General features: G+C 42.6%; 1 protein-coding gene and 1 non-coding gene across 2 annotated transcripts in view; both read left to right on the plus strand.

The window, feature by feature from the left end:
• Positions 1-3,336: 3,336 nt before the first annotated feature.
• The window catches only part of Psmd11 (proteasome 26S subunit, non-ATPase 11), a 37,875-nt gene continuing 14,899 nt past the window's right edge, over positions 3,337-26,312 (plus strand). Inside the window, exons 1-6 of the mRNA XM_042691974.1 lie at positions 3,337-3,476; positions 5,792-5,893; positions 16,440-16,564; positions 21,667-21,738; positions 22,350-22,407; positions 25,580-25,774. Of these exons, the coding sequence (XP_042547908.1) occupies positions 3,386-3,476; positions 5,792-5,893; positions 16,440-16,564; positions 21,667-21,738; positions 22,350-22,407; positions 25,580-25,774 (643 nt within the window). The 5' untranslated portion in view covers positions 3,337-3,385. The remainder of the gene's footprint in view (positions 3,477-5,791; positions 5,894-16,439; positions 16,565-21,666; positions 21,739-22,349; positions 22,408-25,579; positions 25,775-26,312) is intronic.
• On the plus strand, positions 23,594-23,714 carry LOC122120619. Its single transcript, XR_006149758.1, has one exon. It is a non-coding gene; the product is annotated as a small nucleolar RNA SNORA57 (small nucleolar RNA).

Below are 26,312 nucleotides of genomic sequence, written 5' to 3' on the forward strand. Positions count from 1 at the left end.
TTGATTTTTTTTTTTTTTGCCGGTCCTGGGGGCTTGAAATCAGGGTATGGGCACTGTCCTTGAGCCTGTCTGTGCTCAAGGTAAGTGCTCTACCACTTGAACCACAGCATTACTTCTGGTTTATCTGTGTGTGTGGTACTGAGGAATCAAACCCAGGGCTTCATGCATACTAGACCAAGCACTCTACCACTGAGCCAGATTCCCAGCCCATATTAAATATTTTTAAATGCTAGTTTTGTATTATTTAGTACATTCACATCAATATGCAGTCATAAAGTGGTGTGTGTGTTTTGGGGATCAACTTTAGGTCCTTTTTGATAGGAAACGTGTTCCACCACTGAAAAATCTCCCTTGATCACCCATCCAAGTGCAGTCTCATGTCTAGATCATGTCATGTCATGTTACTTTACTCTTTTTACCTTCATGAAACGTCATAAGAATTGTAAAGTTTGAATTATCTTAATGTTGTGCCAGTACCAGGGTTTGTGCTCAGGGGTGGGTGGTGTTGCTTGACTTTCTGCACACATTGGGTGCTCTACAACTTGAGCCATACCTCAGACTTTTTTTTCCTGGTTATTAGAGATAGTTTCAGGGATTTTTTTTTTTTCTGTTGCGCTGGCTTTGAACCACAATCCCCTGTGTCTTTAGTAGATAGGATTATAGGCATGAGCCACCAGTGCCCAGCTGATATGTCACCAATTTGATGTTATTTAGTATGTGGCCCTTTGAGAGGTGGGTAGATCACTAGGGGAAAGCATTCATGAATCTAGAAGATGCCCAGAGAGCTGCCTTTCTTCTTCTACTGAGTGAAGGTACAAGGAGAAAGCACATTTGTGCATCAGGAAATGGGCCCTCACTAGACACTGAATCTGCCAAGTCATTGGTCTTAGACCTCCAAGCTTCCAGACCCATGAGAAATAAATTTCTATTGTTTATGCATTAGCCAGTATATGATAGTTTTCTTTTTTTACCTATTCATTTTTATTTTCAATTTATATAGTACTGTGAAATCAAACCTACGGCCTTATGCACTCTACCACCAAGCCACATTCCCAGCCCTATGGTAGTTTTCTAGCCTACATTGACTTATATATACTGAGGGACTTGGTGAGGGTACAAAGTATATTAATGCTCTAGGATTTTGCCTGGATGACACCATGGGAAAATCTCCTAAACCAGTCAATCAGTATTCATCTATTTATCATCTGTCTATCTTTAGGGGGGGTGTATTTGTACATGCATGCATGTGTACGTTAAGCATACACATGTACTCTGGTACTGGAGCTTGAACTCAAACCCTTGCTCTGTTTTCTTGCTCATGGCTGCTGTTGTACCATTGAGCCATGCTTCCAGTCTGATTTCCAGTCACGAGTCTCATTTAAAAAAACCTGATGAGACATTATCCACTTTTGGCTTGAACACATCCAAGAATTAGGAACACATTCTCTGTTTTCAGCTCTGTCAGTTACTATTTGCACTGCACTAAATCACTTACCCCAACTCATTTTCTTCAGATATTAAAGGGGAATAAATAGTACTGTTTTCAACAAACATTGTTGGTAGAATAAAGGAGATAGATACACTAACTGCCTCATCCAGTCATAGAGGAGTACAATGTCGGTCCCACTTATAAGTCCTTTTAGAGAATAGCATTTCTGCCGGGCACAGGTGCCTCACACCTGTAATCCTAGCTACTCAGGAGGCTGAGATCTGAGGATAATGGTTCAAAGTCAGCCAAGGCAAGAAAGTCTGTTGAGACTTTTATCTCCAATTAACCACCAGAAAAATGGAAGTAATGTTGTGGTTCAAGAGATAAGAGTGCTGGCCTTGAGCTGAAGAGCTGAGGGACAGTGCCCAGGCACAGAGTTCAGGCCCCACCATGACTAACAGGAAAAAATAGCATTTCCATTTCTGAATTGTCACCTAAAGATCTTCCTGGGCTGGGTATGTGGTTTAGCGGTAGAGTGCTTGCCTAGCATGCATGAACCCTGGGTTCGATTCCTCAGTACCATATGCACAGAAAAAGCCAGAAGTGGCACCGTGGCTCAAGTGGTAGAGTGCTAGCCTTGATTAAAAGAAGCTCAGGGACAGTGACTGGGCCTTGGGTTTAAGCCCCAGAACTGCCCCCACACCTCCCAAAAAATCTTCCTTATGTCTAATCATTTTAGCAACCATTTATTTCTTCCCTTTTTTTTTTTTTTGGGTCCGGTCGTGGGGCCTGAACTCTGGGCCTGAGCCCTGTCCCTCAGCTCTTCAGCTCAAGGCTAGCGCTCTACCACTTGAGCCACAGTGTCACTTGCGGCTTTTTTTCTTTTTGCTTATGTGGTGAGGAATAGATCCTCATGCATGCAAGGCAATCGCTCCACCACTAAGCCACCTTCCCAGCCCCCTCTTCCCTTTCTTTGACATCTTCACAGATACCTGATTTTTGTTGAGGAAGTACAAATTATCAAATGAAAGTGAAGTGGGAGAGTATTAAACCCAAAAGGAGAAATGAATAAAACAGGGGCAATAAAACAGAAGTACAAGCTAAAGTAGTGCCCACTAAAGCAATGTATCCTGGAGGTACAGGAAGAAAAATGTGATTTTAATTATTTAAAGTAAGAAGCTTAGGTGAGACTTTTTGTTTTAAGCTCAGTATTATTGGGCTGGAGGTGTGGTGCCACTGGCAGAGTAATTGCCTTGCAAGCTCATCAGTCCTGTGTTCAGGTCCCCAATACTGTTGCTGTCTGCCTCAAGTACTGCATGAATGAAGATATTTTCATTTTATTATTTTTTTTGTCGGTCGTGGGGCTTGAACTCTGGGTCTGGGCGCTGTCCCTCAGCTCTTCAGCTCAAGGCAAGCGCCCTACCACTTGAGCCACAGCGCCACTTCTGGTTTTCTGGTGGTTAATTGGAGATGGGCTGGCTTTGAACCGCGATCCTCAGGTTCTCCTGAGTAGCTAGGATTACAGGCGTGAGCCACTAGCGCCCGGCTTGAATCTGTCCAATGCCTATGCGGGGCAATTCCTAAGATCTTCTGTGCCCCTAAATGCACGGTTAAACATGGACACTACCAGGAAGGCCCTACAGAATACTTAGCCAACTACTCATGAAAGGTCTTCCCTGGGTTTGAAGTCCCTTTCGGGGTGACTAACCTAGGCGCCGTCGGTCTGGTCTGGTGAAGCTGTGTCCTGCAACTTGTTAGCCCACCAGCGGGTGCCCCAGCCCTCACCCCTCGCCGTCTCCTCCGCCAGGTGGACAGACTACAACTCCCAGCGTTCTTTGGGAGGGAGGCGGGAGGTCTCGCTGCGGGAGGAGGGGGGGAGGGACGCGAGGGCGGGCCTTCCGGGTATATGTTTCCGGCGTCGGCGGCCGCGGCCGGGGACGGTGTGAGAGCGGTAAGATGGCGGCGGCAGCGGTGGTGGAGTTCCAGAGAGCCCAGTCTCTACTCAGCACCGACCGGGAGGCCTCCATCGACATCCTCCACTCCATCGGTAAAGGGCTCCGCGCCGTCCCTGCTGCTCCGCCGGCCTAGCTCGGCCTGTGCCAGCCGGCGGCAGCCGAGAGGGGCCGGGCTAGCCGGCTCGGGTGCTGCTGACTCACTGTGTGTGAGGGGGACGGGCCGGGGGCGCAGGCCGCTCGGGGTTCCCGGGGTCCCAGTCGGGCGGGAAACCCCGGGGCAGCCCGCGCGTCCACCTGCTGGCTGCTGACTCACGGTGGATGCACCGCGGGGTGGGCGAGTGGGCCCAGCCGGGCCCCCGAGGTCTCCTCGGCTTGGTCTCCCGCTCCGGCCCGCGCGAGCTGGCCCGGGACCGGGAGCTGTGCCGGTCGGCGGGCCGGTCCTAAACTGGTCTAAGAGTGCGGTGCCGCAAGGCCGGGATGAGCGGGTCCACGGGATCGGCATTTCCCGCCGTTGTTATCAGCACAGGTTGCTGGGGTGGGAGCGCGAGCGCTTCTCCTGGAGTTTTCTTCCACGGGACGCTTCGCTGGGAGCTGTCTGACTTCCCAGCCCTCAGCGGAAAACGAGGTGGAAAATGCGGGAGTGACACACACACACACACACCCCGGATTGCCATTGGGTGGAGGAGGTGGCCGGGATGCCCCTCTGTCCCGTGTAGAGGGTGAGGGTGAAGTGTCGTGTTGGGACCGCCAGGCTGGAGGAGGTGACTAAGCCTCCCCGACTCCCCTGGAGGGTTGGAAGTTAAGTTCTGGGAGTTGGTTGTCAAGCCACGGAGTTGTGGGAACTCTGCGGGACCCGCCGGCTGCACAGGGCTGGAGTGGAAGAATTTCTTCTCTTCACCCCGTGGTTTGATTGTCTTCACACATGCACTCGACAGGAAAGTGGAAGTGGAAGCCCCAGCCAGTTGCTTTCTAGTGGAATTCAGGTTTGAACGAAAATAATTTTACTATGACAGAGAGGCTTTTAATGTTCACTTGTGGAAGTTTTACTTAGGGCATTGGGCTTCCTCTCTCTTCCTTGCAGGTGTCGTAATGTGATCTTTTAGATGTAGCTTGAGAAGATTCGAATTGGATCAACAAGTAGTATGAGAATGCACGTGTGCTTGTGACTTCCAGGATGTTATGTTTATGTTGACTTTGTAAGCTGTTGGATCTTGGTGCTTCAGACTTACTTGGATGGAGAAAGGACAATGAGAAAAATCTTATCTTTGGGAATACTAGAGAGGATACAGTGAGGGTTAAGATGCATCTGTGAAGGAATGATATTGATAGAGGATGTCTATCTTTGAAGTGCTGATCTTAAGTCAGTTATACAGAACCAGCATTGTCTAATTCACTATTACACACGTGTGTTTGTTCTGTGAACATACACTAATATTTAGAACTAATGTGAAGAACATACTAATTTTATTTTGTGGTGGTGCCACAAAAGTTGACATTATGACAAACATTACCATTAGAGTACTTCTTGTGTGTCCACTATACTAGCAGAGAGTTTCCTGAAAGCTTTCCTGTTAGAGCAAGCTTGAGTCATGGTGCTTGACAGTCTTACTTTTTCCAGACTCCATTATGGAATCTCAAAATCTTGGTTTTTGTCAAGTCATGATGCTTTTGTAAGTGAAGTGGCAACTAGTAATGATCACTAAAATTAACACTACAAACTTGGAGAGGCTATTTGATGGTCAAATGTTTGAGTAATTATTTACAGTTAAAAGTGGGACAGGTAGCAGAAAGTTATTTTAGCCAAATCAGAGTCCATTAAAAAGCAGCAGTCTCTCTTAAGTGTAATTGCTTAGAATCACTGACACTTTGATGGGGTTGTTTTTCTAGTAGGGCTTTATAGAACCGTTTATTTCTAACACACAGTCAGCTTAAGTTTAGCTTCCACTGACCTTATTGAAAAGACTTTTTCGATTTTTCAATAATTTGGTCATTTGATTTTAGTTTGTGGCAGGTAAAGCATAGGCATGTTTTATGCATCTTCATATAAACAACATGTACCATAGGTATGAGGGAATTTTTCAATTTTGCTTTAACCAAGTGACCACAGCAGAAACCTCAGTGTCTGTGGGTAAGGGAAATTCGAATGGATAGAATGATGAGGCATCCTTAAAATCAGAGAGAGGAATCTATCATTTATCTGATTTACATGGAACATATATGGTTATTTAATTTTGTTCTTATTTGGAGGTTTTTTTGGTGGGGGGGTGTTGGGTTTTAGGATTAGAATTTGTATTTTGGTAAACATGGTTGAGTTCATAATGGTCTGTTTGGTAAGGGTGAATTTCTCTCACCTAAGATTTTTTTTTTTAATCAAAAATTTAAGAAAATTTTTATTTTCCTCCCACAGTGAAACGTGATATTCAGGAAAATGATGAGGAGGCAGTACAGGTCAAAGAACAGAGTATCCTTGAACTGGGGTCTCTCCTGGCGAAGACTGGACAAGCTGCTGGTAAGTGCAATGAAAGGATTGTACCTGAAATGACAGATGGAATTTTTGTGGGTTTTTTGTTGTTGTTGTTGTTATTAGAGGAAAGGAACATGGAATTTTATATATACAGCCAACTCATTTGGGTATAATTCAGTTTTATTTTCTTGGCAGCTTGTTAAACTTCAGTTTTTTCAGCAGAAAGTTAAGTGGTCTTTAAATTTTTTGTTTTTGTTTTGCTGTTGCTGTTGTTTTGGCTGTACTGGAGTTTGAACTTGGGTCCAGATGCTTCTTTGCAGACACTCTAGCACTATGCTATACTTGAAGAACTTCTTTTCACTGGTTAAGGGACTTGCTTTCTTCCTGGTTTTGTGTCTAGACACTCACCAGAGCCCAGCTCTTGGCTGAGGTCTCTTGAGTTTTTATTCTGGGCTATCCTCCAATCTCAGCCTCCCAGGTAGTTAAAATGGTAAATGAACTACAGGAGCCTGGTTAAACTTAGTTCTTTTCTTAAAATTTGAGTGCTGCTGGGTTTGAACTTAAGACTTTGTGCTTACTAACCTGATGTTCTAATTGAGCCATGTTTCCAGCCCTTTGTTTTTTGTGTTTTTTTTTTGGGGTCCAGTTGTGGGGCCTGAACTCTGGGCCTGGGTGCTATCCCTCAGCTCTTCAGCTCAAGGCTAGCACTCTACCACTTGAGCCACAGCGCCACTTCTGGCTTTTTTCTTATGTGGTGCTGAGGAATCGAACCCAGGGCCTCGAGCATGCAAGGCAAGTGCTCTACCACTGAGCCACCTTCCCAGCCCTTGTTTTTTGGTTAAGTTGGAATCTTGAAAACTTTTCTACTGCCCTGGCCTTAGACCAAGAGCCTTTAGATCTTATCCAGTACCAGGCTAAACATAGTTCTTTTTTTTTTTTTTTTGTCGGTTGTGGGTCCTGAACTCTGGGCCTGGGCACTGTCCCTCAGCTCTTCAGCTCAAGGCTAGTGCCCTACCACTTGAGCCACAGCGCCATTTCTGGCCTTTTCTGCTGATGTGGTGCTGAGGAATCCAACCCAGAGCCTCATGCATGTAAGGCAAGGACTCTACCACTGAGCCAACTTCCTAGACCTAAACATAGTTCTTTAGTGGTAGAATTTTATTCCAAAAGTGAGGAAAAATACTGTTTTTGTTGGGATATAGTAGTATGATTTGTTTCTGGTTTTTGAATTCTCAATATTTCCTTGCATATGAAGACAGTAATCTTCCATCATTTACGAAGTACTTTGATGTATTCAAGGGTAATGACTTTAAGTTACCTAATGACCTACCTAATGACTGGATTTTTATATCCAAGTGAGTCACTTTTATTTTTTTCTGATACAGAATGAGTTAGACATTAAATGGTGACTTCCTAAGATTGTTCCAATGGTAGCTATGATTGTACATGTGGCTGCTTAGACATTCTAATTGTAACTGAATGTCTAATTACATTGGCTAGCTAGGCTTGACATGATAATCTGATGATGGGTGTGTTCTTGGAATGAGGAGAGACTACTGTTGACCAGAAAGGACCTTTGACCAATAAAGTAATAGTATTCAGGAGAAGTTGGCTTAATGTTAAAATGGGTGATATTTGTCAACTTTAAAACAAATTTAGATGGGGCTGGGAAGGTGGCTCAGTGGTAGAGTGCTTGCCTTGCATGCATGAGGCCCTGGATTTGATTCCTCAGCACCACATAAGCAAAAAGAAAAAAAGCTGGAAGTGGTGCTGTGGCTCAAGTGGTAGAGTGCTAGCCTTGAGCTGAAGAGCTGAGGGACAGCGCCCAGGCCCAGAGTTCAGGCCCCACGACCGGACCCAAAAAAACAAAACAAAACAAATTTAGAGTATATTTTGTTAGAATGGATTAAGTTCTGGGTAAATGACCTCATGAATTACTTTCCTTCAAATTATGTAGTTATCCAAGAGAATGATGGATAACTTAGAAAAACTTCTTGAACTTGAAGGTTAAAATCTTTTGTAGTTCAGACTAACATTAATCACCAGCTCAATAAAATTTGAATACATATGCATGAAATTCCAAGGATGTATTTACATGAGTCTTTATTTTTGTCTGTTGTGGGGCTTAAACTCAGGGCTTGAGTGCTGTCCCTTTCGCTCAAGCCACAGTGCCACTTCTAGTTTTCTGGTTAATTTTTTTTTTTTTTTGGTCGGTTGTGGGGCTTGAACTCTGGGCCTGGTGTTGTCCCTTGGCTCTTCAGCTCAAGGCTAGCGCTCTACCACTTGAGTCACAGTGCCACTTCCGGCTTTTTCTGCTTATGTGGTGCTGAGGAATGGAACCCAGGACCTTGTGCATGTGAGGCAAGCGCTCTACCACTTGAGCCACCTTCTCAGCCCCTCTGGTGGTTAATTGGAGAGAAGAGTCTTACAGACTTTCCTGCCCAGGCTGGCACCGAACTGCGATTCTCAGCTCTCATTTTCCTGAGTAGCTAGGATTATAGGAATAAGCCACTGGTGCTGGCTAAAATATGAGTTTTTTCTTTCTTTTCTTCTTTTTTTCTTTTTGTGTTGTTGTTGGTCATGGGGCTTGAACTTGGGGTCTGGGTGCCGTCACTGAGTTCTTTTGCTCAAGGCTAGTGTTCTACCACTTTGTGCCACAGTGCCACTTTTGGTTTTCTGGTGGTTAATTGGATATAAGAGTCTCTTATCTCCAATTTTCTGCCTGGGTTGGCTTTGAACCATGATCCTTACAGCTCAGCCTCCTGAGTTAGAATTACAGGTGTGAGCCACTCACACCCAGCTTAAAATATGATTTTTTTTTTTTTTTTTTTTTTTTTTTTTGGTGGTTTATTGGAGATAAGAGTCTCACGGACTTTCCTGCCTGGGCTGGCTTTGAACCATGATCCTCAGATCTTGCCTCCTGAGTAGCTAGGATTACAGGCGTGAGCCACTGGCGCCCAGCTTGAACTCAGGGCCTTATGCTTACAAGGCTGGTGCAACATACCAGGCCATGCTCTCAGCTCTATACTGTGCTTAACTTTTTCACATCTGGCATTTCTGCTTGTATGTATGTATTATATATGCATGCATGCATATATGTATATATTTCACAATTTCCATTTCCTTGATGATTTTCTCATCCATGTTGCTTAAAATATGATTTTTAAATAACTAAAAGACAACTGTGGTTTTAAGATAGCCTGGCAGAAAAGTCTGTTAGACTGACTCCATCTCTGAAATAATCAGGAAAAGCAGAGCTGGAGGCATGGCTCAAATGGGCAAGCAATGCCAAGTTGGTGGATTTGAATTAAAAACCCAGTACTTCAAAGAAAAAAAAAAAAGAACTGTACATACCTAATGTGTTTTGAGTATTAACAGACTAGTTACTCTTATTAGTGTACATGTGGTTAAGCTTGTTGAGTCCTTGAAGCAACTTGAAAGTAGGTACTGTTAACAATATTACATATGAGGAAACGTAGCACAAATAACCAATTCTGGTGGATTTGAATCTTTGTAGTTTCACTTTAGGCTTCTGGATGAATGGAATAATGTTATGGTTTTGTTTTTTTTTTGGGAGGGGGTTGTTTGTTGTGGGGCTTGAACTCTGGGCCTGGATGCCATCCCTGAACTCTTCAGCTCAAGGCAAGTGCACTACCACTTGAGCCACAATGCCATTTCTAGTTTTTTGGTGTTTAACTTGAGATAAGAGTCTCACAGATGTTCTTGCTAGGGCTGGTTTTGAGCTGATCCTCAGATCTCCATCTCCTGAGTAGCTAGGATTACAGGCATGAGCCACCAGCACCAGGTGATTTAAGATTTTTTTGGGTCATTGAAATATCTAACTTTCTGTTACCTTCCAGTAGAATGAATCATTAAAAACCATGCTAAGGGCTGGGAAGGTAGCTCAGTGGTAGAGTGCTTGCCTTGAACACTTGAGGCCCTGGGTTCTATTCCTCAGTACCACATAAGCAGAAAAAGCTGGAAGTGACACTGGCTCAAGTGGTAGAGCACTAGCCTTGAGCTGAAGAGCTGAGGGACAGCACCCAGGCCCAGAGTTCAGGCCCCACAACTGACAAAAAACAACACACCAAACCCATACCATATTTACATATATATATATATATATATATATATATATATATATATATTTCAGTAATTTAATTCAGGGCTGGGAATGTGGCTTAGTGATAGAGTGCTTACCTAGCATGCATGAACCCCTAGGTTCAATTCTTCAGTACTACATAAACAGAAAAAGCCAGAAGTGGTACTGTAGCTTAAGTGGTAGAGTACTAGCCTTGAGCAAAAGCAGCTCAGAGACAGTGCTCCAGCCCCAAGTTCAAGTCCCAGGACTGGCCCCCTGCAAAAAGAAATTTACTTTGTTGCTCGTAATTCCTGTTTCATGCTTATTTTCTCAAATCCTTGCCTTCACTATTTTGTGACTCAGCATGTGATTAGTTGAGAAATATACTATAAACCTCTTGGGATTTAATAAGTGAATTATTAGTTTTTAAAAACTTTTTTTTTTTTTTGGGTCCGGTCGTGGGGCCTGAACTCTGGGCCTGGGCGCTGTCCCTCAGCTCTTCAGCTCAAGGCTAGCGCTCTACCACTTGAGCCACAGCGCCTCTTCTGGCTTTTTTCTTTTTGCTTATGTGGTGCTGAGGAATCGAACCCAGGGCCTCAGGCATGCAAGGCAAGCGCTCTACCACTGAGCCACCTTCCCAGCCCAAAATTTTAAAAACTTTTTTTTTGGTCGGTCGTGGGGCTTGAACTCTGGGCCTGGGTGCTGTCCCTCAGCTCTTCAGCTCAAGGCGAGCACTCTACCACTTGAGCTACAGCACCACTTCCGGTTTTCTGGTGGTTTTATTGGAGATAGGACTCTCCTGCCCGGGCTGGCTTTGAACTGCGATCCTCAGATCTCAGCCTCCTGAGTAGCTAGGATTACAGGCGTGAGCCACCAGTGCCCGGCTTAAAAACTTTTATAGCATACTTGTCATTGTTTTCTAAGATAGTTTGATGAATACAGGTAGTGTATACATAGTATTGGGGCCTTGTATTCGTATATCTATTTTAGCTGTTAATAATTGATAGGTTCATATTTTTTTTTCTCGTTGATTTTTGCACTCTGAGATCACAAAACACATCATTGTATTTACCTTCAATTTTGCATTATCATACCTTTAATATATGCTCAGCATTGTGCTCAAAAATATTATTAATAAGGGTCTCTGACTAAAATCGATCACTTGGAGATTAATGAATAAGACAGTAGTCTGATGTGCGATAATGATGGAAATAGTACTGGCTGGGAATGTGGCTTAATGGTAGAGTGCTTGCTTGTCATGCATGGAGCCCTGGGTTTGATTCCTGAGTAACACATAAACAGAAAAACCAGAAGTGGCTAGTGATAGAACACTAGCCTTGAGCACAGAGAAGCTTAGGGACAGAGCCCAGGCCCTGAGTCCAAGCCCCAGGACTGGCAAAAAAAAAAGAAGAAGAAAGTAATGGCTTTCCAGAAATGATGTCTAGACACAGAATCTGTAGATTTTATGTAACCTGAAAATCTTAAAAGAAATCTATTGAAGTCTGTTAGGTTCTAAGAAGGATTGTGGTCATATAATTGTGTAGAGTACCAATGAGAATCGGAAAAAGATGTCACTATGATTTTATGGAAATTAAAAAATGTAGAACATGTGAAAATGGAAAGAAATGGAATATATCTTAAGAATGAATATAAAACAGACTAAGATGAAACATGAATTATTTTGTAAAATAGCAATAAGATAATTTGTTGTGTTAAGAAGAAGAATATTCAGTGTTTAGAGAAAATGTAATGCTTGCAGAGACTAGAGAGGAAGGCAGATTGCTTAGCTCATGTTTCACTTCTGCCTTTTCTAGGAAGGAAAATGATTTTCAAAGAGAAAAAGATAGAAATAACATCAGAAAGAGAGAATTAAAGCCAAGGTAGGTGAGAGAAGAGAGCAGATAGTCTCTTTCAATAAGTTCATTTTTCTAGGCTCTGGCAATTTCTGTCCTTTAATATCCAAAGAATAGTCCTAGCCACTTATTCTGTGAATAATTATGGAATCATGGAGGGTAGAAAAATAGAAGGAAACTGAGGATAGGCAAAAGGTAATGAAAACATAATGAAGAAATTAGATATTGACATTACTAACTGAAATGTTGAAGTTCTAGGGCAGATGATTTTGTTTGATTTTAATTTATTATGAACAGACTATTCCAAACTCACTTCAAAACCTGTAGATTTCGCGGGCTGGGAAGGTGGCCCAGTGGTAGAGCACTTGCCTTGCATGCATGAGGCCCGGGGTTCAATTCCTCAACACCACATAAGCAGGAAAAAAAAAAAAGTGGCGCTGAGGGACAGCACCCAGGCCCAGAGTTCAGGCCCATGACCGGACCTCCAAAAACAAAACAAAAAAACCTGTAGATTTCAGTGGGGGTGGGATGGTGTGTGTGTGTGTGTGTAATTTGTGCACATGCATGCATGCCAGCAATGGGACTTGAACTCTGGGCCTTGAGCTCTATTTAGCTTTTTTTTTTGTCTTTTGTTTTGTTTTTGTTGGTCGTGAGGCTTGAACTCTGGGCCTGGACTCTGTCCCTGTGTTCTTCAGCTCAAAGCAAGTGCTCTACTGCTTGAGCCACAGTGCCACTTCTGGTTTTCTAGTGGTTTATTGGAGATAATAGTCTCATGGATGTTCCTGCCCAGGCTGGCTTTGAACCTCGATCCTCAGATCTCAGCCTCCTGAGTAGCTAGGATTACAGGTGTGAGTCACAGGCACCCGGCTCTATTTAGCTTTTTATCTCAAGGCTGAAACAGGTGTAGTTGGCTAATTTACAAAAAGTAGAATAATTTCCAAAGCATGCTGAATCTGTCATTTGTCAACCTGAAGACAAGTTTGTATTGTCATATCATAGGAATCTGTTCTTGTTTTTCTGGTCAGCATCTGGCATCATGATTAAAACCATTTCAGTAGGCAGGCTTATTTTTGTGGATGACTCAGTACAGTAGAGGACAGAGTTAAGATTCACAGTTACTGCCAAAGCAGGAGATTAAATTAGTTGTGATAAGTATAAGGTTATATTGAAATCTTTATCAAAATAGGAAGATGAGGAATTACCTGTCTATGCAAAAAAGACCTAATGGACTTAATCTAAAGCATGATGCTACTGGAAAAATTGAAACATATCACCCAGTCATGGGTGCATGCCTATAATCTCAACACTCAAGGGGCTGAGATAGGGGGTCATGAATTTTCAGGCAGCCTGAGCTATATCTGGAGACCTTGTCTCAAAACAAAAACTATATATTCTATCTTACATTACATGTAACTTTCTTGCTTTCTTGTTAAGAACTTTCTTGGAACCTTTTCTTTCCCTTTTCCCTTCCCCCTTTCCCCTTTCCTTTTCCCTTTCCTTTCCTTTCTTTTCCTTTTTTTTTTGGTCGTGGCTCCTGAACTGTGGGCCTGGGCACTGTCCCTCAGCTCTTCAGCTCAAGGCTAGTGCTCTACCACTTGAGCCACAGCGCCACTTCTGGCTTTTTCTGCTTAGTGGTGCTGAGGAATTGAACCCAGGCCTCATGCATGAGAGGCAAGCACTCTACCACTGAGCCACCTTCCCAGCCCCTAGAGCTTTTTCTTTTTCTTTTCTTTTTTTTTTTTTTTGGGTCTGGTCATGAGGCTTGAACTCTGGGCCTGGGCGCTGTCCCTTAGTTCTTCAGCTCAAGGCTAGTACTCTACCACTTGAACCACAGTGCCACTTCTGGCTTTTTTCTTTTTGCTTATGTGGTACTGAGGAATCGAACCCAGGGCCTCAGGCATGCAAGGCAAGAGCTCTACCACTGAGCCACCTTCCCAGCCCTTAGAGCATTTTCTTTAGTCTTAGATATCACATATCATATATACTTTCATAAACTCTAGAGCATATTTAGAGGAGTTCAATAATCTAGAAATTGGAACGTTGGAGGAACATTTAAGTTGCTAGAGATGTTTAGCCTGATGTAAGGGAAAATTATAGAGATAAGTGATAGATTTCTTTTAAATATTTGAAGTCATGTGGAAAGAGATATAGATTGTATTTCAAAAAAAGAATTGTTTGGTTTGACTGACATTAGAATAGGCTGTTTTCTGAGTTATTTGTGCTACTAGAAATCACAATTGAGCGGGATGCCGTGGCTCACGCCTGTAATCCTAGCTACTCAGGAGCCTGAGATCTGAGGATCATGGTTCAAAGCCAGCCCTGGCAGGAAACTCTGTGAGACGCTTATCTCCAATAAACTACTAGAAAACGGGAAGTGGTTCTGTGGCTCAAGCAGTAGAGCGTTCACCCTGAGTTGAAGAGCGCAGGGACAGTACCCAAGCCTAGAGTTCAAGCCCCACAACCGACCAAAAAAAAAAAGTCACAATTGTTCAAACGGAGTAGGAAATGCCATGTGAAAAGGGACATTACATCAGACTATTGAGAAGCTGTGGTAGGGGCTGGGAATGTGGCATAATAGTAGAGTGCTAGCCTTGAGCAAAAGTAGCTGAGGGACAGTGCCCAGACCCTGAGTTCAAGCTCCAGGACTGGTTTAAAAAAAAAAAAAGCAGCAGTAGCTATGGTAGGATGGGTGTAGCTCATTGGTCCCAGCAAAACATTCACGTAGACACACATCTTTACATACATAGAAGAGTTTTATGATTCTGTAATTGAAATTTGTATAGATATGAAAAAGAATTTAAGGAGAAGAGTCACTTTAGAATAGGAAAATGTCTCACACACAGGAAGTCCAAGGTAGTACTGAGTAGTGAAGGGCAAAAGATGAACTTCTATCCTCTGTTTAGGTTCCTTTAGTACCTGACACAGTTTCTTGGATCTTCCGACTATTTGAGCAGTTGAGCATTTTAGGATACTGGATTGGTGTTCTCAGGAGGGCAAGATTTGCTTGTCCTGAATTAGAGTTCTCAGGAGAATGAGTCTACAATTGGAGATTATTGAAGGGATAATAGCACAAAGGTAATTTTAACCTAAATTCCAAAAATAATTCCTTAGTTGTTTAGTTGAAACATTCCAATTTTTATTTATTTATTTCTTTTTTTGGTCCAGTCGTGGGGCCTGAACTCTGGACCTGGGGTCTGTCCCTCAGTTCTTCAGCTCAAGGCTAGCGCTTTACCACTTGAGCCATAGCGCCACTTCCAGCTTTTTTCTTTTTGCTTATGTGGTGCTGAGGAATCGAACCCAGGGCCTCAGGCATGCAAGGCAAGCGCTCTACCACTGAGCCACCTTCCCAGCCCCAAGCCCTCCAATTTTTATTAATTTGACAAACACATCTTTCATTTGTTGTTAATATGACTTTCTTGTAATTCTTGTTTTGTTATCCTTCTAAAAGAGGGAACAGGGCTGGGATTGTAGCTTAGTGGCAAAGCACTTGCCCAGTACACTCCCTCCCCCCCCCCCCCAAGAAAAAAATACAGTTAAAAAAAAAAGAGGGGAGCTGGGCGCCAGTGGCTCATGCCTGTAATCCTAGTTACTCAGGAGGCTGAGATCTGAGGATCTCGGTTCAAAGCTAGCCTGGGCAGGAAAGACCGTGAGACTCCTATCTCCAATAAACCACTAGAAAACCAGAAGTGGTGCTGTAGCTTAAGTGGTAGAGCGCTCGCCTTGAGCTGAAGAGCTGAGGGACAGTGCCCAGGCCCAGAGTTCAAGCCCCACGACCAACAGCAGCAGCAGCAACAACAACAACAACAAAAAAGGGAACATCTTTTTCATTAATTGTTTTAAGGTTAGGTTTTGCAGATACAAGAGGAATTGTTGAAGGCAATAGTAAAGCCTGAAGGGTAAAATAATGTAACTTTTTTAAGGCTGAACTGGAGAGTACTTTGAAAAGGAAAGAAGAGAATCTTCAATTGAAAATCTGTTTAAGGAACACTGACTGCTAAGACAGATTTGGGAATAAAAAGTGTCTTGTTTTTCATAAACTTTTATAACCAGATCATATTTGTTTATGAAGAAGTGGGCAGGAGCAGAGCATGTTGCATGTTCTAGAAATTACTTTGTTGTTTATTTTTCAATAGGATGGATAAGGAGGAATAGATTTGAGTGTTTCATGGTCATTGATACTCTAGCAGTCCAGGGCTGAGTGGGGAATAGAATATAAATTTGGCGGCTGGCACTTGTGACTCACGCCTTTAATCCTAGCTACTGGTGAAGCTAAGATCTGAGGATCAGTGTTCAAAGCCTGCAAAATTTGAGAGACTCTATCTCCAATTAACCAGCAAAAAGCTGGAAGTGAAGGTGAGGCCAGTTTTGAGCAGAAATAACCAAGCAAGATTGTAAGACAGTACTGGAATACACACACACACACACACACGCACACGCACACGCACACACACACACAAATTTGGTATATGATACTTAACTTATTTTTGCTACTCTCTGATCTGCTTGGAATGCCATAAACACTTCTAAGTTTTATTTAAACTGATTCCAGTGATATTAATACTGATTTTTTTTTTATGGTAGTAGGTCAGTTTTTCAAACCCGTATTTTTGTCCCAATATTATGTTTACTTTTCTTTTCTGAATTAATTTCCTCACAGAACTTGGAGGACTCCTGAAGTATGTACGCCCTTTCTTGAATTCCATCAGTAAGGCTAAAGCAGCTCGTCTGGTTCGATCTCTTCTTGATCTGTTTCTTGATATGGAAGCAGCTACTGGACAGGAGGTAAGTTATGTTAATGACAGAAAGTAGATAATAGGGAACAAAGTTTATTTCACAGTTGCCTGCTTCACTGTGGTACTATGGAGGAGAGACAGCTGGGAGGACAGCTCAGGACTTATCATGTCAGTTTCTCTTTGTTACAGGGCATTTGATACTTTGAGTCTGTTCCATGCTTTGCTTTGTAAGTGGAGATTGTCAGTGGTCCCTGGAATCCTCATTACATCAGGGTCACAAACTGATTCTTGTCTTTGAGGTATTGTATTGCCACACCTTTGTAATGTTTTCTGTGTCTGTGGTACCTTTCATCTTGTGTCACAGAGCTCCTTATGAGCACTAATTAAGTCTTATGGCATCCTTTCTTGGCATGTTTTGTATTGTGTACATGCCTTTATTGAAGGGTGAGCATCCATCTGTTCTGTCTTATGTGCGGAAGTGACTCTGTTTCTGTTCACGTTATTTACAAGTTCAAAGTAGATCTTGAGCTGTTTGAATGACTGCCTCTGTTCCTTTTTTTTTTTCAAAGATAGATGTATTTTCTATTAATTCAGGAAGAGACATACAAAATTAAAAATTATTCAGTAAAGAATGGCAGATTCAAGAAAGTTATACTGTAGTGATTTGAAGCTGTTTGCTGTGCATTAGGCACTGGTATGGATGCTAGGGTACAGTTGTAAAAACACACAGTAACTGCTTACTTATTTTTTTATTTCTATTTTTTTGTCCGTCATGGGTCTTGAACTCTGGGCCTGGGTGCTGTCTATCAGCTCTTCAGCTCAAGGCACGTGCTCTACCACTTGAGCCACAGCGCCACTTCCAGTTTTCTGGTGGTTTATTGTAGATAAGAGTCTCATGGAGTTTCCTGCCCTGGCTAGCTTTGAACCTTGATCCTCAGATCTCAGCCTCCTTAGTAGCTAGGGTTATGTAACAGGCATGAGCAACTGACTAAAGTTGCAAACTAACTTGGAGCTTTTCTAGTAATTATTTGAGGTGATCTTTTGTACACTGAAGTCTCAGAATTTTCTCCTTCTTATAATATAAAGCTTACTTCCTGGGTAGAACCTCATTTGTCTAATGATAAATTCTCTTATTTTGTAGAAGTATACTCAACTCTTATTTGATGCTACCTTAAAATTAGTGGCATTTAGCTGGACACTGGTGGCTCATGCCTGTAATCCTAACTACCTAGCTACTCAGGAGGCTGAGATCTGAGGATCACGGTTCAAAGCCAGCCTTTGATCACCAATAATCCACCAGAAAACTGGAAGTGGCTCTGTGGCTCAAGTAGTAGAGCGCTTGTCTTGAGCTGAAGAGCTGAGGGATAGTGCCCAGGCCTAGAGTTCAAGCCCCACTACTGACAAAAAAAAAAATTAGTGGGATTTATTGGCCTTTGTTATATGGCCTCATGTCTGGTAGACTCTCCCTTTTACTACCTTTGTACATTGCCATTGTTCATTGAATGTTGTATTTTTGTCAACCAGTGAACTTTCTTCTTTTTCCTATCTTCCTGGAAAAAAGGGAATATTATTAGGTATTTTGTTATTTTATTACCAGTTTTACTTTTTTTTTTTGGTGCCACTCTTGGGACTTGAACCCATTGAGTGTTTTGCTCATGGATTGTGCTATACCACTTGAGACACAGTTTCGCTTTTGGCTCTTTGTGGTTAGTTGGAGATAAGAGTCTCATGGACTCTTCCCAGGATGCTCCTAAGATCTCCGTCTCCTAAGTAGCTAGGATTACAGGCATGAAAGAGATATATATTAGCCACTTGAGTAGCTATAATCACAAATGTGAGCCATTGCTGCCTGGCTGTTTTTCACTTTCCTTATAGTTGGTATATTGGCTTGTGTGTCATAACTCTTGTATTTTGGCAGTGGGACATTTTTTATCTGTTGTTCAGATTGATCTTTTTTCTTACATTCTAATCCTAAACTTACTCAATACAGTTCTTTCATTTTATACAATGAAGTATAATTTAAAATGTTACAAAGTTATAAAGTTCAAATTTATATACTGATTGACTGTACAGTAAAATAATACAAGGGCAACACACCTATTGCCAAGGTGAACTACAAGACCACTATAAATAGTGATACAGGGTTTCAGTTTGATCTTAACATGGTGCCCGAGGGGGAGAGGGGGGCATCCCCCTGCCCGCCCCTCATTGTATTATCTCAAATCTTTGATCACCTTATCCAAAGTACCCAATCTCTGCTTTACTTTTCTTACTGTTTACTTGTTTAGCACTTGTTCCTGGTTAGGATAAAAGTTCCATAAGGGTAGCTACTTTGTCTTACTTACTGCTTAGTCACTGGCATTTAGAGTAGTTTGCCTCCCAGGAATTATATACTAATACTTGTTAAAGGAGTTTATTATGTCTTTTCCGTGGTAAATGTTCAGAAAATACTTTTAAGATCTAAGGTTAGGGCTGGGAAGGTGGCTCAGTGGTAGAATGCTTACCTTGCATGAATGAGATCCTGGGTTCGATTCCTTAGTACCACATAAGCAAAAAGAAAAAAGCCAGAAGTGGTGCTGTGGCTCCAGTGGTAGAGCGCTAGCCTTGAGCTGAAGAGCTGAGGGACGGTGCCCAGGCCTAGAGTTCAGGCCCCACAACTGGAACCCCCTAAAAAAAAAGAGTTATCTTAAAGGGCTGGGAAGGTAGCTCAGTGGTAAAGTGCTTGCCTTGCATGCATGAGGCCCTGGATTCGATTCCTCAGCACCACATAAGCAAAAAAAGCCAGAAGTGGCACTGTGGTTCAAGTGGTAGAGCGCTAGCCTTTAGCTGAAGAGCTGAGGAACAGCGCCCAGGCCCAGAGTTCAGGCCCCACGACTGGCAAAAAAAAAAAGATCTAAGGTTAGTTGAGCACAGGTGGCTCACTCCTGTAATCCTAGCTACTCAGGAGTCTGATGAGGATCATGATTCAAACTAGCCTGGGCAGGAAAGTCCATGAGACTCTTCTCTTACTAATATCCAAAAGCTGGAAGTGGAGATGTGGCTCGTGTGGTAGGGCACTAGGCTTGAATACAAAAGCTTGGAAAGTGCCAGGATTGGATCCCCCAAAAATAACCCCCCAAAAAACAAAGAAAAATTTATAAAAAAAGAATCTTTATGGGCCTGGGAATGTGGCTTAGTGGTAGAGTACTTGCCTAGCATGCATGAAGCTCTGGGTTCTATTCCTCAATACCACATTAACAGAAAAAGCCAGAAGTTACACTGCTGCTCAAGTGGTAGAGTGCTAGCCTTGAGCAAGAGAAGCTCGGGAACAGTGCCCAGGCCCAGAGTTCAAGCTCCAGGACTGGCAAAACAAAGAATCTTTTTGGACCTTACTGCCTGGGCTGGCTTTAAACAATTTGTCTAAGTCACATACATTTAAAGAACAATCTTAGCTGGACACTGGTGGCTCACATATGTAATCCTAGCTACTCAGGAGGCTGAGATCTGAGGATGGAGGTTAAAATTCAGCCTGGGAAGGAAAGTCCATGAGACTCTTATCTCCAATTAACCACCAGAAAAATGGGAAAAACAAAAACCAAAAAAAACGGAAATGGTGATGTGGCTCAAAGTGGTAGAGTGCTCACCTTGAGCTGAAGAGCTCAGGGACAGCACCCAGGCCCAGAGTTCAAGACCCATGACCTACAAAAAAATAAAAAATTAAAAAAAAATCTTCAACTTGATATAGTCCTAAAGATGGTATAGTTCCCATTAGGATCTTCATTTCTATGGCTTGGAGTTTAGAAAGTGAAGGCCAATGCCAGGCACCTGTGCTTCACACCTATAATCCTAGCTACTCAGGAGGCTGAGATCTGAGGATTGTGATTCAAAGTCAGCCCAGGCAGAAAAGTTTGTGAGACTCCATCTCCAAAATAACCAGCACAAATCTGAACCACAGGTGTGACCAAAGTTGTAGAGTGCCACAAGTGAAAGAAAGGTCTTGAACTCAAGCCTTGGTATTGACTAAAAGAAGAAAAAGGAAAAAAAGAGTGATAGCAGAGATGAAAGGGAGTGGACAGTGGTGGGGCTAGGGAGGAGTGGTTGGTAATATGAGGTAGGTGGAAATGTAGGGTAAAGAGAAGAGAAAGAAGATTGAACCCAGACCCTTACAAATAGTAAACCTTTCCTTCTAGGCATCAAGGAATTGCCTATGAGAAGCCATTGTTGTGGTCTGCTTAACTGAAAAGCTTTTTTGTGTGTCTCGGTTGTGGGGCTTGAACTCTGGGCCTGGGCGCTGTCCCTCAGCTCTTCAGCTCAAGGCAAGCACTCTACCACTTAAGCCCCAGAACCACTTCCAGTTTTCTGGTGGTTAATTTGAGATAAGAGTCACACTGCCTGGGATGGCTTTGAACCATGATCTTCAGATCTCAGCCTTCTGAGTAGCTAGGATTACAGGTGAACCACTGGTTCCTGGCTTAACTGAAAATCTTAATAGCACACTTTGAGAAGCCTTACAGCTGAGCACTGATGGCTCATTCCTATTATCCTAGCTGCTGGATGATTGTAGTTTGAAGCGAGCCTGGGCAAAAAAGTTCATGAGACCCCATATCAACCCATAAAAAACGAGGCACAATGGCTTTTGCCTGTTTCCTAGCTATGTAGGAAGCATAAAGAGGAAGATTGCAGTCCAGGGCCTTCCCTGGCAGGCCTCTATTTTTCTCTCTAAAAATAAAACAACAATAACAACAAAACATCTTAAACTTTCAATATTTAATTTCCCTTGGGTAGAAACTGATGAGTATTTCTTAGCCGATTATGTGGGACTCATGTTTTCTATTATATTGTTTGGTAAAAACACTGACCAAAATATTTTTATTTCCATTCATATCATGAACTTATTCATGTTTCTTGAAAAGGTAGACTCTCAAAGAGGAAGATCTTTTCCAAAAGAACACAATTTTAACCTAGACTTGGAGTGTATAAAAGGAGCTGATTTTTCATTATGATATAACGATTACTTACTGAGATACTATAGATTGTTATACTTGGCAACAAATAGAGCAACATGTGTAATATGGAAGGAAAACAGTAAAACTTTTTTATTCTCTAAGGCCTAGTTGGTTGGAAGAATGTAATGACATGTGTTACATGAACTGGTGTCTCTCCTTATTTTAGGTTGAGCTGTGTTTAGAGTGCATCGAATGGGCCAAATCAGAGAAAAGAACTTTCTTACGCCAAGCTTTGGAGGTATGTACCCACGTTAGCACTGATTTTAGGCATCGAGGTGTTAGATTGTGAATGTAAATAATGCCATCCTGATCAAAAGTACCTTCAACTTTGTATTATACAGTCACTAAAAGACTGTGATAATGCTCCCAGTTAGGAGAATTGTTTGATTGAGTGTTTTTTGTTTTTTTTTTTGTCCATTGTGGGGCCTGAACTCTGGGCCTAGACACTGTCCCTGAGCTCTTCAGCTCAAGGCTAGCGCTCTACCACTTGAACCACAGCACCACTTCCGGCTTTTTCTGCTTATGTAGTGCTGAGGAATTGAACCCAGGGCCTCATTCATGCAGGCAAGCACTCTACCACTGAGCCATCTTCCTAGCCCTCGATTGAAGTTTTGAGACAGATTTGCTATTTTGGGCAGAGAAATAAGCAGCAACATGGTAAAGTTTACAGCAAGTTATTGTCTATAATAGTAGGAGACAATACTGTGGACTAAATCATTTGTTGTGCTGATTTTGAGGTTATCATGGAACATACATTCAACAGTAACAGTTCTGTGACTGATGATCTTTGATTTCTTTCTGGTTTTTTTTTTTTGGTCTTCTTTATTCAATGCCTTTTCTCTTTCCCAGGCAAGACTGGTGTCTTTGTACTTTGATACCAAGAGGTACCAGGAAGCATTGCATTTGGGTAAGTAAACTGGTAGACATTAGTAAGACATCTTAGCCAGCTAAATGAATATATTCTAAACGACTATTCTTGCTAATTATCTATTAATCATTTGTAGTCTATCTACCTCTAAGAAAGATCTCAGATGGTTTACCTTTATAGAATTTGTCATTGCAAAGTGATAATTGAACTTTTGAGAAATGGGGTGTAGTTCAGTGGTATAAAGTATTTGTTGAGTAAGTGTGAATCCCTCGGTTCACATCCTACCACAAAAAACAACAAAAAGCCCTACAGTTAAATCTGTTAAATTTAGAATCTGTTCTTAAATCCCCTTAAATTTAGAGATCTATTGTATTGAAATAGTTGATGTTTTTCTAAATATTTCTTTTTTTTTGGGGGGGGGTCCGGTCGTGGGGCCTGAACTCTGGGCCTGGGCGCTGTCCCTCAACTCTTCAGCTCAAGGCTAGTGCTCTACCACTTGAGCCACAGTGCCTCTTCTGGCTTTTTTTTTTTTTTTTTTTTTTGCTTATGTGGTGTTGGGGAATCGAACCCAGGGCCTCATGCATGCAAGGCAAGCACTCTACCACTGAGCCACCTTCCCAGCCCTCTAAGTATTTCTTTATTGTTATTTTTTTGTCTGTTGTGGAGCTTTACCTCAGGGCCTGGATGCTGTCCTTGAGCTCTCTTAAAGCTAGTGCTCACCCAGTTTGAGCCACAGTCCTACTTCTGTTTTTTGAGTGATTAATTGGACATTAGAGTCTCCTGGGGACTTTTCTGCCTACGATGGCTTTGAACTTCGATTCTCAGATGTCAGCCTCCTGAGCAGCTAGGATTACAGGTGTGATCCAGTGGCACATAGCTTATTCACTTTTTTTGACACAAGATCTTGTTTACATCTAGTCCAGGTGGCTTCAAATTTATATTCTTTCTACCTTCATCTGCAGAGCGCTGGGAATATAGGTATAAATACATACCACCATGCCTGGCTTTAGTGTTTCTATTATAGTCTTGTGTTTGCTAGACAGGGAGAGAGTAAGGTCAGGTTCCTATCTAGAATGGTTTTGAGTAGCTAGGATTATAGGCATGAGCCATCAGCACTTGGCCCTTTGTGAGATTCTTATCTCTAATCACCAAAAAGTCAGAACTGGAGTTGTGGTTCAAGTGTATAGTGGTATGGTATCTTTGAATGAAAAAACTAAGGGACAGTCCTTCATTTCTTAGCAGGGACTGGGTATGTAGAAGGAAAAGGCTTGAGCCTTCTTGGGGTCATGTCTTTGGTACTAGCAACTTCTTGTTCGCCGGTTCTATCCCCAAGTGCCAGGACACATGGGGATTACAAACAAACTAAGGGACAGTACCCAGATCCTGACTTCTAGCCTCAGTACTGGTATGCACATGTGCGCAACACCCTACCCCCCCCCCCCCCCCCCCCCGCCTGCCCGAATCTCTTTTCTTTTCCTTTTTCTTTCTTTTTGACAGTCCTGAGGCTTGAACTCGGCCTCATTGCTGTCCTTCAACTCTTCAGCTCAAGGCTAGCGCTCTACCACTAGAGCTACAGTATCACTTCTGGTTTTCTGATGGTTAATTGGTGATAAGAGTCTTATGGACTTTCCTGCCTGGGCTGGCTTTGACCCACGATCCTCAGATCTCAGCCTCTCTAGTAGCTAGGATTACAAGAGTGAGCCACCAGGGCCTGGCTACCTGAGCTATTGTTGCTCAAGGCTAGCACTCTACCACTTGAGCCACAGTGCCATTTCTGGCTTTTTCTGTTTTTGTGGTACTGAGGAATCGAGCCCAGGGCTTCATGCATGCTAGGCAACCACTCTACCACTAAGCCACATTCCAAAGCCTCTTTTTTTTTCTTTTTTTGGTTGGTCATAGGGCTTGAATTCAGTGTCTGGGCACTGTCCTTGAGCTTTTGTGCTTATGGGTAGTGCTTTACCACTTGAGCCACTGTTCTACTTCCAGGTTTTTTTTTTTTTTGATGGTTAATTGGAGATGAATCTTTTCTGATCTGGGCTGCCTTCAAATCACAATCCTCAGATCTCAGCCTCCTGAATATCTAAGATCATGTGTGTGAGTCACTGGCACTCAGCCAAGAAGATCTTATTTTTTTCAAGGTACTATGGTTTGAACTTAGGGATTCAGTTATTAGGCTGTTGCTCTACCACTATCCACACCTTCAGCAGAAATCTTAGGAAAGTGCTTATAGGGCTCTTGGCTCTAGTGTTGTCCTTAGAAAGAAGGAAAGCTTAAACATTTATATTTCATGATTTGGCAGGAGTGGGGGAAGGGTGTAAAGGTTCAAGGGAAGGGAGCAGAAGAACGGCGAGAGGAAGGACAGGTGGATACTCATAATGTACATATGTGAAAATGGCACCATGCGACTTAAAGAGCCTGGATGGGGCTAGGAGGGATGGGGGGGAGAATGGAAGGAGTGACAGTGATCAAGTTGCTCTGTACTCATAATCTGACTTGAATTAAAACCCCGTTGTAGGGGCTGGGAAGGTGGCTCAGTGGTAGAGCCTTGCATGCCAGAGGCCCTGGGTTCGATTCCTCAGCACCACATAAGCAAAAAGAAAAAAGCCGGAAGTGGAGCTGTGGCTCAAGTGGTAGAGCGCTAGCCTTGAGCTGAAGAGCTGAGGGACAGCGCCCAGGCCCAGAGTTCAGGCCCCATGACCGGACCCAAAAAAAACAAATAAAACCCCATTGTACAACTGAAGATAATAGTAATAATAAAATATATGATTCTTTTTGGGAAGACAGCATATTAGAAGAATATTTACTTCTTACAAGGACCCTAAAGGTAACTTTTTTGAGTTCAGGCAGGTTTCATAATCCTGAGTGTTTTAAGGGTGGACAAATGAGATTTTTATAGTATAGTACTAAGACTATGGCTAACTCCGGTGCCAGTGACTCCTGCCTGTAATCTTGGCTACTAAGGCTGAGATCTGAGGATCACGGTTGAAAGCCAGCCTTTGCAGGAAGGTCCGTGAGACTCTTATCTCCAATTAACCACCAGAAAACTGGAAGTGGTGCTGTGGCTCAAGTGGTACAGTGCTTGCCTTGAGCTGAAGAGCTCAGGGAAGCGCCCAGACCCAGAGTTCAGGTTCCATGACTAACCAAAATTAAAAATAAAATAAATACATCAATAAAAGACTATGGCTAACATAGATGTCTGTGTCTTTTTCAGGCTCTCAACTGCTTCGGGAGTTGAAAAAGATGGACGATAAAGCCCTTTTGGTGGAAGTACAGCTTTTAGAAAGCAAAACATACCATGCATTGAGTAATCTGCCGAAAGCCCGAGCTGCCTTAACCTCTGCTCGAACCACAGCAAATGCCATCTACTGCCCCCCTAAATTGCAAGCCACTTTGGACATGCAGTCAGGTAACTGTCATAGCTATTCCTTTCATACATCATGTAGAATCGTATATATGTAGGATATAGCATATGATGTATGTATTCTCATACTATTATTCCTGGGATGTTTTTGTAGTGGTTATCTTACTGGTGAAAGGGTTTTTGGAGCTTGAGCTCAGGGCCTGCTAAAGCTTCTTTTGCTCAAGGCTAGCATTCTACCACTTGAGCCACAGCTATACTTCAGCTTTTTGGTAGTTTATTGGAGATAGTCTCTTTCTTGCCTGGGTGGCTTTGAACATCCTCAGATCTCAGCATCCTGAGTAGCTAGGATTACAGGAGTGAGCTACAAGTGCTTGTCTTCAGCTTCTCTTTTTAATTTCCTGAAATATATTAAGAATACGCTTATTAAAAAAGGAAAAGAATATGCTTACCAGTGCTTGATAGGCAACCTGACTATTGGAGAGGTCTACCTTAGGCTTAAAAGTCTGTCTTCATTTACCTCTTAGTCACTTAGAATGGTAGCATTTCTCTTCAGAATTACATAATTCAAGTCAGTCAACTCTTT

Source organism: Dipodomys spectabilis, unplaced genomic scaffold (assembly GCF_019054845.1).
Source record: "Dipodomys spectabilis isolate Male_0828 unplaced genomic scaffold, ASM1905484v1 ptg000004l, whole genome shotgun sequence".
Lineage (NCBI taxonomy): Eukaryota > Metazoa > Chordata > Mammalia > Rodentia > Heteromyidae > Dipodomys > Dipodomys spectabilis.